Source organism: Pavona decussata, unplaced genomic scaffold (genome assembly GCF_977016875.1).
Source record: "Pavona decussata unplaced genomic scaffold, jaPavDecu1.1 SCAFFOLD_38, whole genome shotgun sequence".
In the NCBI taxonomy this organism is placed as follows: Eukaryota; Metazoa; Cnidaria; class Anthozoa; order Scleractinia; family Agariciidae; genus Pavona; species Pavona decussata.
The window spans coordinates 6,011,201-6,024,639 of NW_028145460.1; the positions used below are offsets into that span (position 1 = coordinate 6,011,201).

Here is a 13,439-nt window from a genome sequence, read left to right on the forward strand (position 1 = left end):
TCACGTGACGGTACTCAAGGAAGGAGTCTCTTTAATAATTGGTCATATTCACGCAAGGATGCATTCTTTACTTTCAAAAAGACCAAAGATCAACTCTCCTGAGAATATCACGTGGTTTGTAATGGAAAATTAGCATATAGAGCTAATAAGTTCTATTGTGAGCATTCTATGACTCCATCCACTAACTAGTATAACGAAATCAAAGGTGTTTAATAATTTCGTCTTCTTTAAACTGGAAGACGTGGCCCTTGATACGATTATGATGAAAGTCGACTACATCGCAGATTAAATGCACAACCGTTTTATCAATTCTAAATCTCAACATCCTCCCGGGAAACACTCCGGACATTTGAACGTTTGAAGATTAGTTGTTCAAATTCCCGCCCTCCGGGGCCAAACAGCCGTTCAAATAACGGTGTTACAAGGACCTCTCCGCGAGGACAAATTTCAGCTTCAAACAATCACTTTTCACGCCTTTAGGACGCCTTCAAAAAATGGTTTGAAGCTATTTTGAGTACACCATTCGCTTACAAAGGCGGCATTCTGTGCTTAAAAAACTTCTGACTCACAAAAACCAGGAAAATTCTGCAAGACAAAAACAAACCAAAAAAAAAAAAAAAAATCGGACCCCGATCGAATTCACCACTCCCCGGGCACGGTCCATGTCCAAATGCCTAGTGGAGATTTTGAAGATTCGGAGTGATCGGCGTCTCAGCTTCCCTTAGTATTCATGCACTATCTTATTTGCATTGTTTGTAGTTGTTTGTCGTCGCTTTTGTTGCTTTCAAACGAACTTTGAGCATCAGTTATTTGCTTGTTGTATCGCCCCAAAGCAGTAGATCCGACTGAATTTGAAGAAAAATCGTACGAAATCGACGCAAAGAAATCGCTCGGACATTTTTTGTCGGATTGGTTTTGTCGTCAGAAAAAAGTCCAAACAGCTTTGTAGTTAAAGTGTCTTCATTCCCAGTGAATTCCTCTGTGGAAAAGGTTCTTAGTCAGCAACATTGTTTTCAGAAAGACCGCTTGATCATCAGAACGATGAATGGAAGTTCTTTTTTCTAGCCTAAAAGCTAAATGCAAGCTCACTGTATTTTTGCTATCGTGCACTCATCTTGTCAAATGCAAAACAAGAGTATTGTTATGCCTAAATTCCTAAAGCCTGTATTCAAAGGTGTGAACCGAATTGTAATTATACTGGCTCAAGCCCAAATCTTTGGAAACCGGCCTGGCGCTTAATTCGGTTGCATAGTAACTTCATATTAAATTGCCGTTAAATTAAATTGTAATGTAAATGACGACAACAATGTACCTGGCTTTCTATCAGAAACAAGCCGACAAATTAAAATAAAAAGGAAAACTCTTCGCAAGAAGGCCGACGTCAGAACCATGTAATACGCTCATGACGTTTTTCCACACCTCTCCCAGTACCCTTGGCGACCAAACAGTCTAGAGCATCTGAAGACGAGGCCTGATGTCGGATAAAAACAATCAGGGAAATTATTTACTCTCTTCGATGGACGACAAACTCCACGATGGAAACATTAACCTCAGTGATGGTCAAGAGAAAAACCATGTGAACAAAGAAAAGATAAGTTTGGAGATGAGTGAGCTTCAAAAGCCTATTTTTCGAACGCGGGAAACCAACTTGTTCGAAGCTGTACGGGACGGAATAGTAGATGTTGTAAAGGAACGACTCTTGAAAAGGCAACATACCAAACATATCGATAAGTTGGACCAGTCTGGGCTGGCTATGCTCCATCAAGCGGCAAGATATAACCGAATAAACGTAGCTCAAACTTTGCTAGATCACGGCGCGCGGATCGATGTCCGAACTAGAGAAGAAAATCTTACACCACTGCAGATAGCAGCGAGGTAAGTTGTTTTCACACACAGTTAGCATTAAACTTCGAATAACGTTTAGTCGCTCGTCATCTTGAACGCTGGCTATTTAATTTGTAACCTCTAGCCATCATAAACTGAAAACATGCTGCCCTTGGATTATTCTTTGCACTGACCATGCAATACCTCCCGGTCAAAGTCTTCCTTTTTCGAGCAATTTTTCTCTAGAAGATTCGAGATAGCGAATGCAGTGCACATGTAAAATCATGTTTCGCGTTTATTTCTCAAGTTTCGAGCTCCCTTGAAACTTTTCGAAGTGCTTTTTGCGATGAATGTAACGGGGCCCATTGTTTTCACTTCACTGTTAACCCGCCTTGGTAATCTCGAGCTTTGACAACAACGCCGAATAGAAACCACGAGGCTTAAAGCATGTGTATTGACACATTCTTTCATCAGACCTGCTCTTTTTTTACGAACATGCAGTTGACAGACCTTAATTGACGGTCTCACCAAGAAGCTGAGAGTGCACAATTTTTAACAGCTAGCATTCACTGCTGAGAGATATATACCGATCATTTACAAGAAAATGAATGTTTCTGGATGCAGCAAAGTTTTTTTCCATTTATGCCTATTTATACTACATCCTTCTCTTTCGCACAAATCCCACAATACTGAAGCTGATTCTCCATTTCAGCTCTATATTTTTGCGAAGCTGCAGGATAAGTGAATCAACTATCGACTGAAGTTAGCGCCGGGGAAAAGGAGGCAAAGAGACATCAAGAAACTTAAAATTTAATAAGTCTTGCATGTACAACTGGATACCTTAGTCACGTACGCTGGCTGTAATGAAGAGCAACAAAGCAATTAAGCCGGCAAACTTTTGTTTAATGAATTTGATAGAATAAGAATGCAATTTGCATTTCACAACTCAGTGCACTCAAATAATACACCTAGAGCAGCAAGAGATATTACGTGCAGCAATCCGCGCATTATAATGTTTGGCGGCAAATTTTACCCTTTGCCTAAAGCAAGAATAAAGTAATGACGGTAACATAAAAAGGGTGATAGCCTAAAAGAACGACAGACCCCCCCCCCCTCCCAAAAACTAACAATAAACAAACAAAACAATAACAACAACAACAAATTCATAAGAAAAAATAAGTATTCCATGAAAAATTCAAAGCCGAATCTCTTTATCCGTGTTTTAAAAGAACCATTTCATTCAAGGGAATTATACAGAAGTTCAACTGCCCCGTGCTCATTCTTAGTACACAGTACAAAACTAGTCTTCTGTGTTAGATTCGTAAGCCTTCACACTACGGTGATTCCGTGAAATCAATGTTAGCTGAGCAACTGTACCCGTTGTTTTTCATGTCCGAACACGGTGTCAAGAGTAGTTGGAAACGCCGTTTATTTCTGCATGGCGTTAGTTCTTGAAAGTAAGATACACTGATAATGAAGTCGGCATTTTCCTTACTACGAAATCTTTGGTCCTTTGTTTTTTTAGATTTAACTGCGTCGAAACCGTCAATTTGCTGATCGAAAGAGGAGCAAACCCTGCCTTGAAGTCATCCAATGGAAGTATGGCTTTGCACTTTGCCGCCCGTCGCGGGAATGACAAAGTAGCGGAATATCTCGTGCATCATGCAAAAGTTGACGTCAACGCCCAAGACCTCTCCCACATGACTGCGCTTCATCTGGCTTGCGTCAGTGGAAACGTAACGATTTCAAAGATGCTGATGGATCGAGGAGCTGATATACGAGCTAAGTCCACCGAGCTTATGACTCCTCTTCACACTGCAGTGTATCACGGGAATACTGAAGTCGCTGCTTTGATTTTGGGAACGGGTAAGTAGTCAGTGCAGCTATTACTACTACTAAGATATCACATCGATTGATTGATTGATTGATTGATTGATTGATTGATTGATTGATTGACTGACTGACTGACTGAGTGACTGATGATTAATTAATTGATTGATTGATTGATTGATTGATTGATTGATTGACTGAGTGACTGACTGACTGACTGACTAATGATTAATTGATTGATTGATGAGTACTTAGAGAAAATAAGAGACTTTTAAATAGGTTCAGATAACTAAATATAATTTTGCAAAGCAATTCGAGAGCTTTCAGTCTCCCCAACTCCTTTTTCTGTATAAGTTTCGTTCTTGTTTAATTATCGTAAGAGAAAAAATTGTTTCTTGATCCTGTCATATTATGCCAACAAAAGAGGTTTCGTTTTAAGGATCGAAAATTTATGTTGAAGCACAAGCTTTCGATTCCCCATTTCGGCAAGACCCTTTGTTTAATTATTGTTTTTTTTTTTGTTTGTTTCTTTGTTTTGGTTTTAACTGTTTCAACTGTATAAAGGAAAGCCAAGTCTAACTCCTTTTTTCTGTGTCCTAGTTTTCTTTTCCTTTAATTCAGTTTGTTGTTTTGTTGTTGTTGTTGTTGTTTTTACTGTCAAAAGGTAATCAATCCATTCGCACTCACATCTGTTGCATTGTTATTATCTTATCTCTGCGTCTAACTAAAAGTATAGGGATGACGAAAACGTAACAGCGTAACCACTCATGATTTTGATTCCGACTTTCAGTCACCATGGCCGGCCAGAGCGTGAGAATAAAGGAACTCGTAGGAGATAGGGATTTGTACAACAACACAGTCCTTCACCTCGCCGCCGGAACAAACGACCTTAACACCGCAGAGGTGTGTCTTCGGAATGGTGCGGACATCGACGCGCGTAAATCAAACAACGAAACGCCACTTTACGTGGCAACAGTAAAAGGAAACTTAAGGATGGTAGAGTTGTTGGTCAGGAAAGGAGCTAACGTTGTTGCTAAGAATGCAGACTCAAAAACTATCCTTCACAGGTAATTGAAAACGTATGACTTGAGATAATTTTGTCATCGTTCCTTCCGTAATGCCATTGATATGTTTCGGTCACTGCTCAATGTAAAGACTGAACGAAAACAGACAGATGTGTCAGATGTTTTCAATCATAGTGCTTGTTGTTAAACTAGTTATTTGCATCAAAGACTTTCTTTTAGAGACCCGGTTCAAACGTCGAATCATTGTTTCCGAACCATTCGGCACGTGTTAAGTTGGACGTGGTGATGTTGACCTCGACTGGGCAGTCGAATGTAACGGCCTAAGTTCGAAACGAGTTCAAACGTTGCACTTTTCATGTCCTGAATAAAATGCATGAATTATGATAATCGACAGTTTTATTGCACTGTTTATAACAAACTTGACAGTCATATCGTTGTTTCTACCTGACAGACAAACATTTTCGGGTTTTGAAATGACAGCAAATTTGCGTGATACTTCCCCTTTAACTTTGCATAGTCGGTGATTGCCTTTACTGGTTCGAGGAAGTTCGAAAATAATACGTATTAGGCTCGGGTCGTGAACCATTCGATGTTTGATCCAGGCCATTACACTGATTAAACATATAATTTAACAGAGCAGCTGTGTTTAATCGCGATGACATCATCTCGTTTCTCTTGGACAATGGTGTACCCATCGACACCCGCGATGCACAGAACAACACACCTTTCTTAGACGCTGTAGCCGCTGGCCAGACTAAATGTGCTCGACTTCTTCTTCAGAGAGGGGCTGACTTCAAAGCTTGTGATATTTACATGAAAAATTGCGTTCACATGGCGGTTGAGAATGAACATCTAGAGACATTGTGTATGCTCTTGGAAGAGACATCTCTTCTGTGCAACCTCTACAGCCGTGATGTCAATGAGAGGGTTCCACTGCACTATGCTGCCATGGTTAAAGATGTTAGGGTACGTACTGTAATTGTACTTACTGCATGGACAGTAAATACGGAACACAACGATATACTAGTGTATTTGATGGGTAAAATTTGTACTGAAGAAATTTGGGCTTATCATAAACGAAGTGAAGTGCCCGTATTCTGAAGATCTTACCGACTGGACTGACGTTGAAATTTCAATTAAACGAGGTTCTTTCTTATATCCCCTAGTATTGAATTAACCCATTCTATCCAGCCTGGTTATGACAAATGGAGGAGGGATGAGGTACTCATGCTTACTGATTGACCGTTTTCTAGATTTCCTGTTTCGTTGAGCCTCTAAATCATCGTTGCTCTAAGTCTTCCTTTTCGTGGTAGTTACTGTATCTTTCCTTTAGGTGAGCTACCTATATTACGCAAGGTTTTCTAAAAACCAGGCACATGTTTCTTGGAAAAGTTTATCTTCATCATTTGGCTTATTTCTTATATTCGGTATTACTGTTTTGCGTGTACTGTACCAGATAATGGATGCACTTTTGAATAAGCAAAAAAGATTCACCTTCGAAGATGAGACACAGCAAACTCCCCTGCATCTTGCTGCCCAGTATGGAATGTTTGCACACGTGGAAGCCTTGGCGCGACGAGTTGCCTCTGGCTTGAATGAACGAGATGATCAAGGAAGAACCCCACTCCATAATGCCGTCGTGCAGGGACATAGGTAATTAAGGATGCCTTCTGCACAGTGTTTAGATCGTTAAATGTATCAAACTACTTGAAGTTTGTTAACAGGAAGTGTGGGTGTCACCTTATTTTTGACAAACGTCGCTAAAAAGCCATGAGTTTTAGCTCCGTGGCTCTTGAATGAGATCTGTTTGCACTTCATTGTGTTTTGCGGTGTACGCCATGGGCTCTAGAAAGTTGTCCAAAAGAACAGCAATTAAAGCGAGACAATAAAGAACGCTTTCGGATACTGAATTTAATTTTCTTTGCCAGGTTCTTGGCAATTGCATGTACTTTTACCGAAAGGAAACATTCTCTACAATCCACTTGTTTCAATGTTAGTTCCATCATATATTTCTTTATTTTAACTTCCATTTCCATTTCTTATTGCCTTGCTGCCCAAATTTTTTTCAAGATAGCATAATGGGTAATTTGCAAAAGAGTAATCAAATGAATTTATAACACAGATTATGATCGGTCCGTGCATGAATAAATATTGGATATGACTGATTTTTAGTCATACCTTCAGGATAAAGTACAGTTGCAACTTTTACGTACCTTCTTATTAATAGCATTTGGGCGACTTACTCATTTAAATTATATCTCTTACCTTTCAGGAAAGTGTGTTACACTTTGTTAAAACTCGGAGCCGAAGTAGGCAGCACAGACAATAACCAGTGGACTCCGCTGATGTGGGCGTCCAAGCTAGGCTATGCGAAGTGTTGCCAAGAGCTGCTGGCCAGGGAAACATCTCTGAATAACGTCAACATGGATGGGAACACCGCATTGCACATCGCCTGTAGGCAGGGACACGTAGACATCGTTAATATGCTGTTGGATAACGGGGCCAGCTTGACTGTTTGTAACACGCAGGGTGTCACGTGCTTAGAGGCTGCAGTTCGGGCAGGAAACAGCGATGTGGCCACAGCTGTGATCAAACACTCAAGGTATGGTATTCTGGGCTTAAAATGTGATATTTCCAGAGATGTCACGCGGAACACACCAAGTGCTAAAAGTAAAGAACCCTGGAAGTAATCCAACCACATCAAACGTAACGTTAACTACGTACTTCACTTGATTTACACAATTCACTTAAATTAAAATAGTAGTAATTTGGAGCATCTATTACGATCCACCTACATAACTCCGACACACGCAGTTAGGAACTAAATCCTTTAACTTTTAATTAAGCCTATCCCAGAGGCTTCCAACCTCCGAAGTGTGGGAAGGAAAGCAACCTGCTCATTTTAAAACGTCTGAGTGTTGAATCCTCTTGTACGTCACTGGTGTTAATTGCAGCAAGTTTTTAATTAAATGCTTCTATGAATTGCTTCACAATCAAACTTGTCATGCTTCTAGTATAGCTTTATACATATAGGTTGCTATGTATTAGATTTATTAAAAATCCTTTTCGTTTTGTTTCCTTGCAGATGGCCTGAAGTAATGGACCACAAAGACAAAAATGGACACACCCCGATGAAGCTACTTATAAAGCACTTTCCAGAAAGTGCAGAGCTTTTGATGGATCGATGTGTTAAGCGCTCGGAAATGACAGGCCCTAATGATCCCGACTTCTCAGTTACGTATGACTTCCACCTCCTAGACCCAGGACCTGATGACCAAGCTTTCGTGCTTGGAAGACGCTTCTTCGGACCCAGTACTATGGTGAAACACCAAAGAAAGAAGCTCCTCCTGCATCCACTAACACAAGTTCTGTTGAGTCAAAAGTGGTCTACGTTTGGACGCATTATTTACTATTTCAACTTTCTGTCATATCTGGTTTTTGTGGGTCTCTATTCGGCTTTCATCATCATTGAAAGGAGAAAACTGAACTTCACGACAACCTACGAGGTACAAGGACAGGAATGCTACGATGAAGACCTCTCTTATTACGATGAAAATAAAACCTGGGTAGAATATTATGAACCCGTGTGCTACCCAGTGTCACAAATCTACGATGGCCAAACGGTCTTCACCAAAGGATTTTCGTACATAGTATTTGCATTTGCAGTTACCCATCTCGTAAAGGAGATACTACAAATAATAATACAACGGGTTAGGTACTTTACGGAAATTAGCAACTTGCTGGAGTGGCTGCTCTATAGCTCTGCGTCCGCTTTCATGATTCCATACGTCTTGCCAGATGACGTAACCAACGACATGTTCAAGCAAATGAAAGATCCCTACCTTCTCTGGGTGGTGGGTGTGACATCGATTTTCCTTTGTTATGCAAACTTGGTGTTGTTTCTTCGCCGATTTCGTCTGTTTGGAATTTATGTAACCATGTTCGTGGAGGTCACCAAGACAGTACTCAAGGTGCTAATTGTGTTCTTCGTCTTCATTATTGGCTTTTCCATGGTTTTCTTCATCCTCTTTAAAGAGCAGGTGAGGTGTGCCTCGGTTTAATTGTATTAGCAATTCTTTTCCAGATTGAATGCTTCATCTCCAATAACGTTTTGAAGACTCTCTGTCGAGCATCATGCATTGCGCACCCCGTCCCAAGGCTCGTGGACCACGAAACTTCCATTAATTTAGTTGTTTGTCATCTCTTTGTTCAAAATGAAATCCCTCAAAATCCAAGGTATCCATCGGGATTTTTCGGTACCTGTTGCTTCTTTCAAAGAGATTTATTCTCGAAAATAACTTAGAAGGGGATTTTGCAAATAGAAAATCGTCAACCTAAGTTAAGACTGCCACGGAGAAAGTCGAAATGTTCTCACCATGTTTGCGCAACGTCTTCGCGAATTTTGCCGCATTTGTGTTTACCTACATGTACGTACGTTTTAAAAATTGGTCGAATGGCAAGGACAATCAATGCACATCCACTAACATCCTTTCGCTTGAGTTCAGAAGAATACTTAATTGCAAGTGCAATAAGAACGATGTAGTTCTCCTCCAGCGCACGTCTTTGAGTTTCAGGTCTCCCGTAACTTGGCTTCGATCGCCTCTGTAAACATCATCTTCACAATACGAACTGCGATGCGGATTTGACAAAGTTCCATATATTCCAGCTTGTGAATTTGTAACAGACAAAAAAAAAACGTGTACTCTCAACTACACTTTCCGTATTGGAACATTACAATCCTCTAGCACATGGCTCTACTTGAAGGTTACCAATCTACACTACGGTTCTGTACAAGAACAATACCACGTGCACGTCACGCGCGGGTCCCACATAGACATTTATTACATTTGACTACAATCGTGACAGAACCTAGCAATGTAATTTTAAAGAATTAATTGCGATTGTCTTTTTTTCGTAGGACGCATTTAGTGACCCTTGGCGAGCGTTAATCAAGGTGATCGTAATGATGGTTGGAGAAATTGAATTTGATAATACGTTTATCGACACCATTGGCAAGAATAGTACTACTACTCGCAAACCACTCAACCCATTCCCAGACGCCTCATTTGTGTTCGTCAGCTTCTTCCTGCTCCTCATGTCCATCATACTGATGAACTTAATGGTATGTTCATTCCGTTAGCGTAAAACACAGTCTACAAACTGCAAATATAATCGAGGCTAACAGAAGGATTTCACTAGAAATAATCCCACAGATTGTAGGCTAACCTTAACCACGTGAGGGTAATTCGTGGATTACACACACCTTTTCAGATTAGATGTACCCTATTTATACCTTTTCTTTTGTCTTCTGTGTCCAGGGTGGGGAAGAGGGTCAGGGGTGGGGGCAGACTCAACCTCCCCCTCCTCCTCCTCCTCCTCCTCCTCCTCCTCCTCCTTCTCACCATAACCATGAATTAAGACATATAGAAAGGAAACATGTCAGCGCTCTTTTTTTTATTCGCTGTAGTCGCATTTGGCCGGAATGTGCAACCTGATAACTTACGCAGAAATGATGTCCCACTTTAATCTTTCAAAAGAATGTTGATCGAATACTACGATGCTCTCGTTAATTTTGATCAGGACGATATAAGATCGTGTAGGACAATCTGCCCCAAATGCAACGCTGCTCGCAGTGCGATGCGGCAGGCGTCGTGTTGTTTCTAGTCGTTTTTAACTCGTGAATGCGCGTAGCACAATGAACGAGTTATCTGAGTCATCTGTAATTGCATTGTTTTTCAGGGTTCATTCAGGGTTGAGAACATTGTTCTGTTGTTCGTTCTTTTGTCCTCTCGACCAACCTTGTAAGACGTTGCAAACGGTGTAGGTCGCCCCACCAAAAGTTCAGTTTCAAATAATGAGGAGCCGTGCCATTTTTTGCGTTGGAAGTTAAAGCGTCTGCGTCTCACGGCCATGACAAAGGACTGGTTTATTTTTACTCCTAACACTGCTTGCAGACCAGATCTTTGTCTCACGTACGCCCTTCTCATCTTTCTTGTTGTAGTTGTCACGTCATCTTTGTCTAACACTTGTTTGGATTAGGGTTATGGTTGATAGGGTTGGGATACGTAAACGATAACTATTTTAAATTATCTCGTTCCTAGGTTGGCCTTGCTGTGGGAGATATCGATGCTATACAGCATAATGCCACTCTAAAGCGGTTAGCAATGCGGGTTGAGTTTGTTGCCGAGATCGAAGAAAGCTATCCAAGATTCATCACTAGGAGACTTTACCGCCCAACGTTGGTAATCAAGCCCAATCAACCAAGCAGATATAACAGGTATAACATCCTTCTTGTTTTACGATTGTTTACTTGTTAACTGTTTTCGATTATTGAATGCCATGAAGTCAAACCAATCCAGTGTCGAAGGCTAAGATCCCAACGGTAAATCGGTCTTACGACGGCCAGATCTATGCGATTGCTTTATTGCACAAATCTACTCCACAAAAAAATGGTAAGGGGCGACGTACACATAGAATTTTCGCACATCGGAAAATTTAGTTCCCTGGCTTGCTTTTATTATAGAGGCCCACCTTTTTTGTCGGAAGGTATTAGGGGAGAGGAGGAGATGTCTTTGCTCTCGCTTACAACAATACCTATGGAACAACCAAAACAAATGCAGCCTAAGTTGAGTAACCAGTGGTCTAATAACATGGCATTTATGAACGTTGACAAAGGCCAGCAGCTATATTCTTTGTAGGCATGCTCAGCTTTAGTTCCCGAGCATTTTCTTCCATCAAAGTGGATGGCAACTACATCAAATCGTATTTATCTTACCTGTGCGTTTTCTTTTGTCCAGTTTGCTGGCCAGGCTTGGAATGAAAGAGAGTTCTAAACTCGACTCTGGTCTTCCCACTAATGAGGAAGATTCCAATTCATCTGAATTCACCGAGGTTAGAAAGCAACTCGATAAAACTAAAAAGCGCGTCAAAACGCTGGTAAATGTTATCGACGCTCAGAACACATTGCTGAGAAGACTAGCCACAAAGATTGATCCCGACAACTGCAGCCTTTACGACATAAGGCCGACTACAGTTGAGGCCCAAACTGCTGTAGCTCCAGATTTTTCGGATGGAAGGTTACCGGAGGAAAATGGAAAGGCAATTTCTGTTAAAAAGCGTGAGACAACATCTTGTTAGTTTAAGCACTTTCGCGCCTATCTGTCTCGCATCCCATACACAGACGAGGAGAGATAAAGAGCAAGGAATTTCAATGTTTGTGAACATTCTTACAAGTATGAACGTTAGAATTTTTTAACATAATAGCATAATTTTTACAATATCATAGTTTCTTGTCATAAGTTTGATTTGATATGCGTGCATTTATATAAGTAAGCTTCGAGAAGCTCAAGCTGGGGACGAAGTGATGGATAGTGCAACATAAAAAAAAATGTTCATATATCGTCTGATGTCAGTTAATTCGGCTATGTTTAGTTTGCTTTGTATTGTATAGGGTTTTTTGAAAACGGGCTAGTAAATGTGATATTAGACTTCGTTAATGAATGGACCGCTGTAAAAGCCATTGTTGTGTGGATGAATAAAGTTTGTGTTAAAAAAGTAATGGTCTGTTGTAAGATATCTCTAACTCCATTCCAAAATGCTTATTTGTAGGATTTCGCCATGCCAAATGACGTATGCTGTGAAAGTACTCCATCCCTCCATCCAGTGCAGTCTTGTTTGCATGCTGCTTTTCACATTTTACAGGAGCATCGGAGTTATTATAATGACTGAATTGTCCGCCATCTTGTTGCGTAATACAACGTTTGAATTATTATATTTTTTTTTGTAGGATCTCAACATACCAAATAACATGAACTGTAAAGTTCCCTCAACCAATAGCAGCCGGTTATCTGTTGAACTCTGAGTCTGGTCTTAAGCAGCATCTCGAATTGTCAGCTAATAAACTGTTGACTTAAAAAAAAAAACTATTGTTACAGAGTTTTGACCATAAGAGAAATGACTGACCCTTTCAATACGCATACATACCTCAGTCGGGGGTCTTTTCATTTTGGCCCAAATAACCAGCATCTTGTATCTTTTATTGACCAAAACTGAGACGCCATATTGTTTCGTAATGCTACTGAAATTTACGAAAATTTAATGTTGCTCATACAATTAGCCCCTTCCAAAGAAGTTTTTAATTTTAAATTTTGAAAAAACGTTGGATTTGAACATGCTGATCACAGTTCCATGATTGTAACCGACGGACGCGAACGCTTCTAAAACACGGAAATTCAAGTTATTCCAAACTCTTTTCACTTCGATCTTTCATGTGCTGTCCGGGAGGGTTGCACGTTGTTTAACAAAGTTAAGAAGATGACCAGGCAAGAAAGGTGTAAAGTTGTACAAGCTAAGGTGAACTAACCGGCAAAACCGAACGGAAATACAGGACACTTATAATTAGGTTGTTATGACGCATTTAGAAGAAACTTTCGAGAAGATATATCGTGCAGACTGCAGTTAACTGAAATTAATGAGTATGACTCGGCGAAGCGCGGCTCGTTGAAACTTCAACGCAAAAATGAACAGAAATGTAAGTTATTTCGGAAACGTGACTAGCAAAATTCAAATTATTAAGCTAAATTCCCACGCTAAAGGCCTAGACGCACGCTTATGAGGCCTGTATTGTTACAAGGTGTTTAGATCCCACATCGATAAAAAAATATATATATGCAGGAGTCACCGTGCTCCTTTCTGAGCATTATATGGTAGTATTGACTGGTTATCGGCTTGCTATCAATGGTAACCTATAATATGTCGAGG

At 40.4% G+C, this 13,439-nt stretch overlaps 1 protein-coding gene across 1 annotated transcript; it reads left to right on the forward strand.

Annotated features, from left to right (window-relative positions):
* The first annotated feature begins 64 nt into the window (after window positions 1-64).
* Window positions 65-12,250, forward strand: LOC146483827 (transient receptor potential cation channel subfamily A member 1-like). Its single transcript, XM_085105970.1, has 10 exons — window positions 65-1,875; window positions 3,350-3,690; window positions 4,445-4,721; window positions 5,315-5,645; window positions 6,136-6,332; window positions 6,952-7,281; window positions 7,765-8,719; window positions 9,598-9,801; window positions 10,781-10,956; window positions 11,477-12,250. Exons 1-10 carry the CDS (start codon window positions 1,475-1,477, stop codon window positions 11,814-11,816), a joined length of 3,552 nt encoding a protein of 1,183 aa, XP_084962096.1. The 5' UTR covers window positions 65-1,474; the 3' UTR covers window positions 11,817-12,250.
* The last annotated feature ends 1,189 nt before the right edge of the window (window positions 12,251-13,439 follow it).

Excerpts from the sequence above, each read along its gene's own strand:
- LOC146483827 (XM_085105970.1), top strand. The coding sequence starts at position 1,475 with ATGTCGGATAAAAACAATCAGGGAAATTATTTACTCTCTTCGATGGAC. Across the intron at positions 7,282-7,764 it reads GCTGTGATCAAACACTCAAG|ATGGCCTGAAGTAATGGACC; the intron begins GTATGGTATTCT and ends GTTTCCTTGCAG. Across the intron at positions 9,802-10,780 it reads TCATACTGATGAACTTAATG|GTTGGCCTTGCTGTGGGAGA; the intron begins GTATGTTCATTC and ends TCTCGTTCCTAG.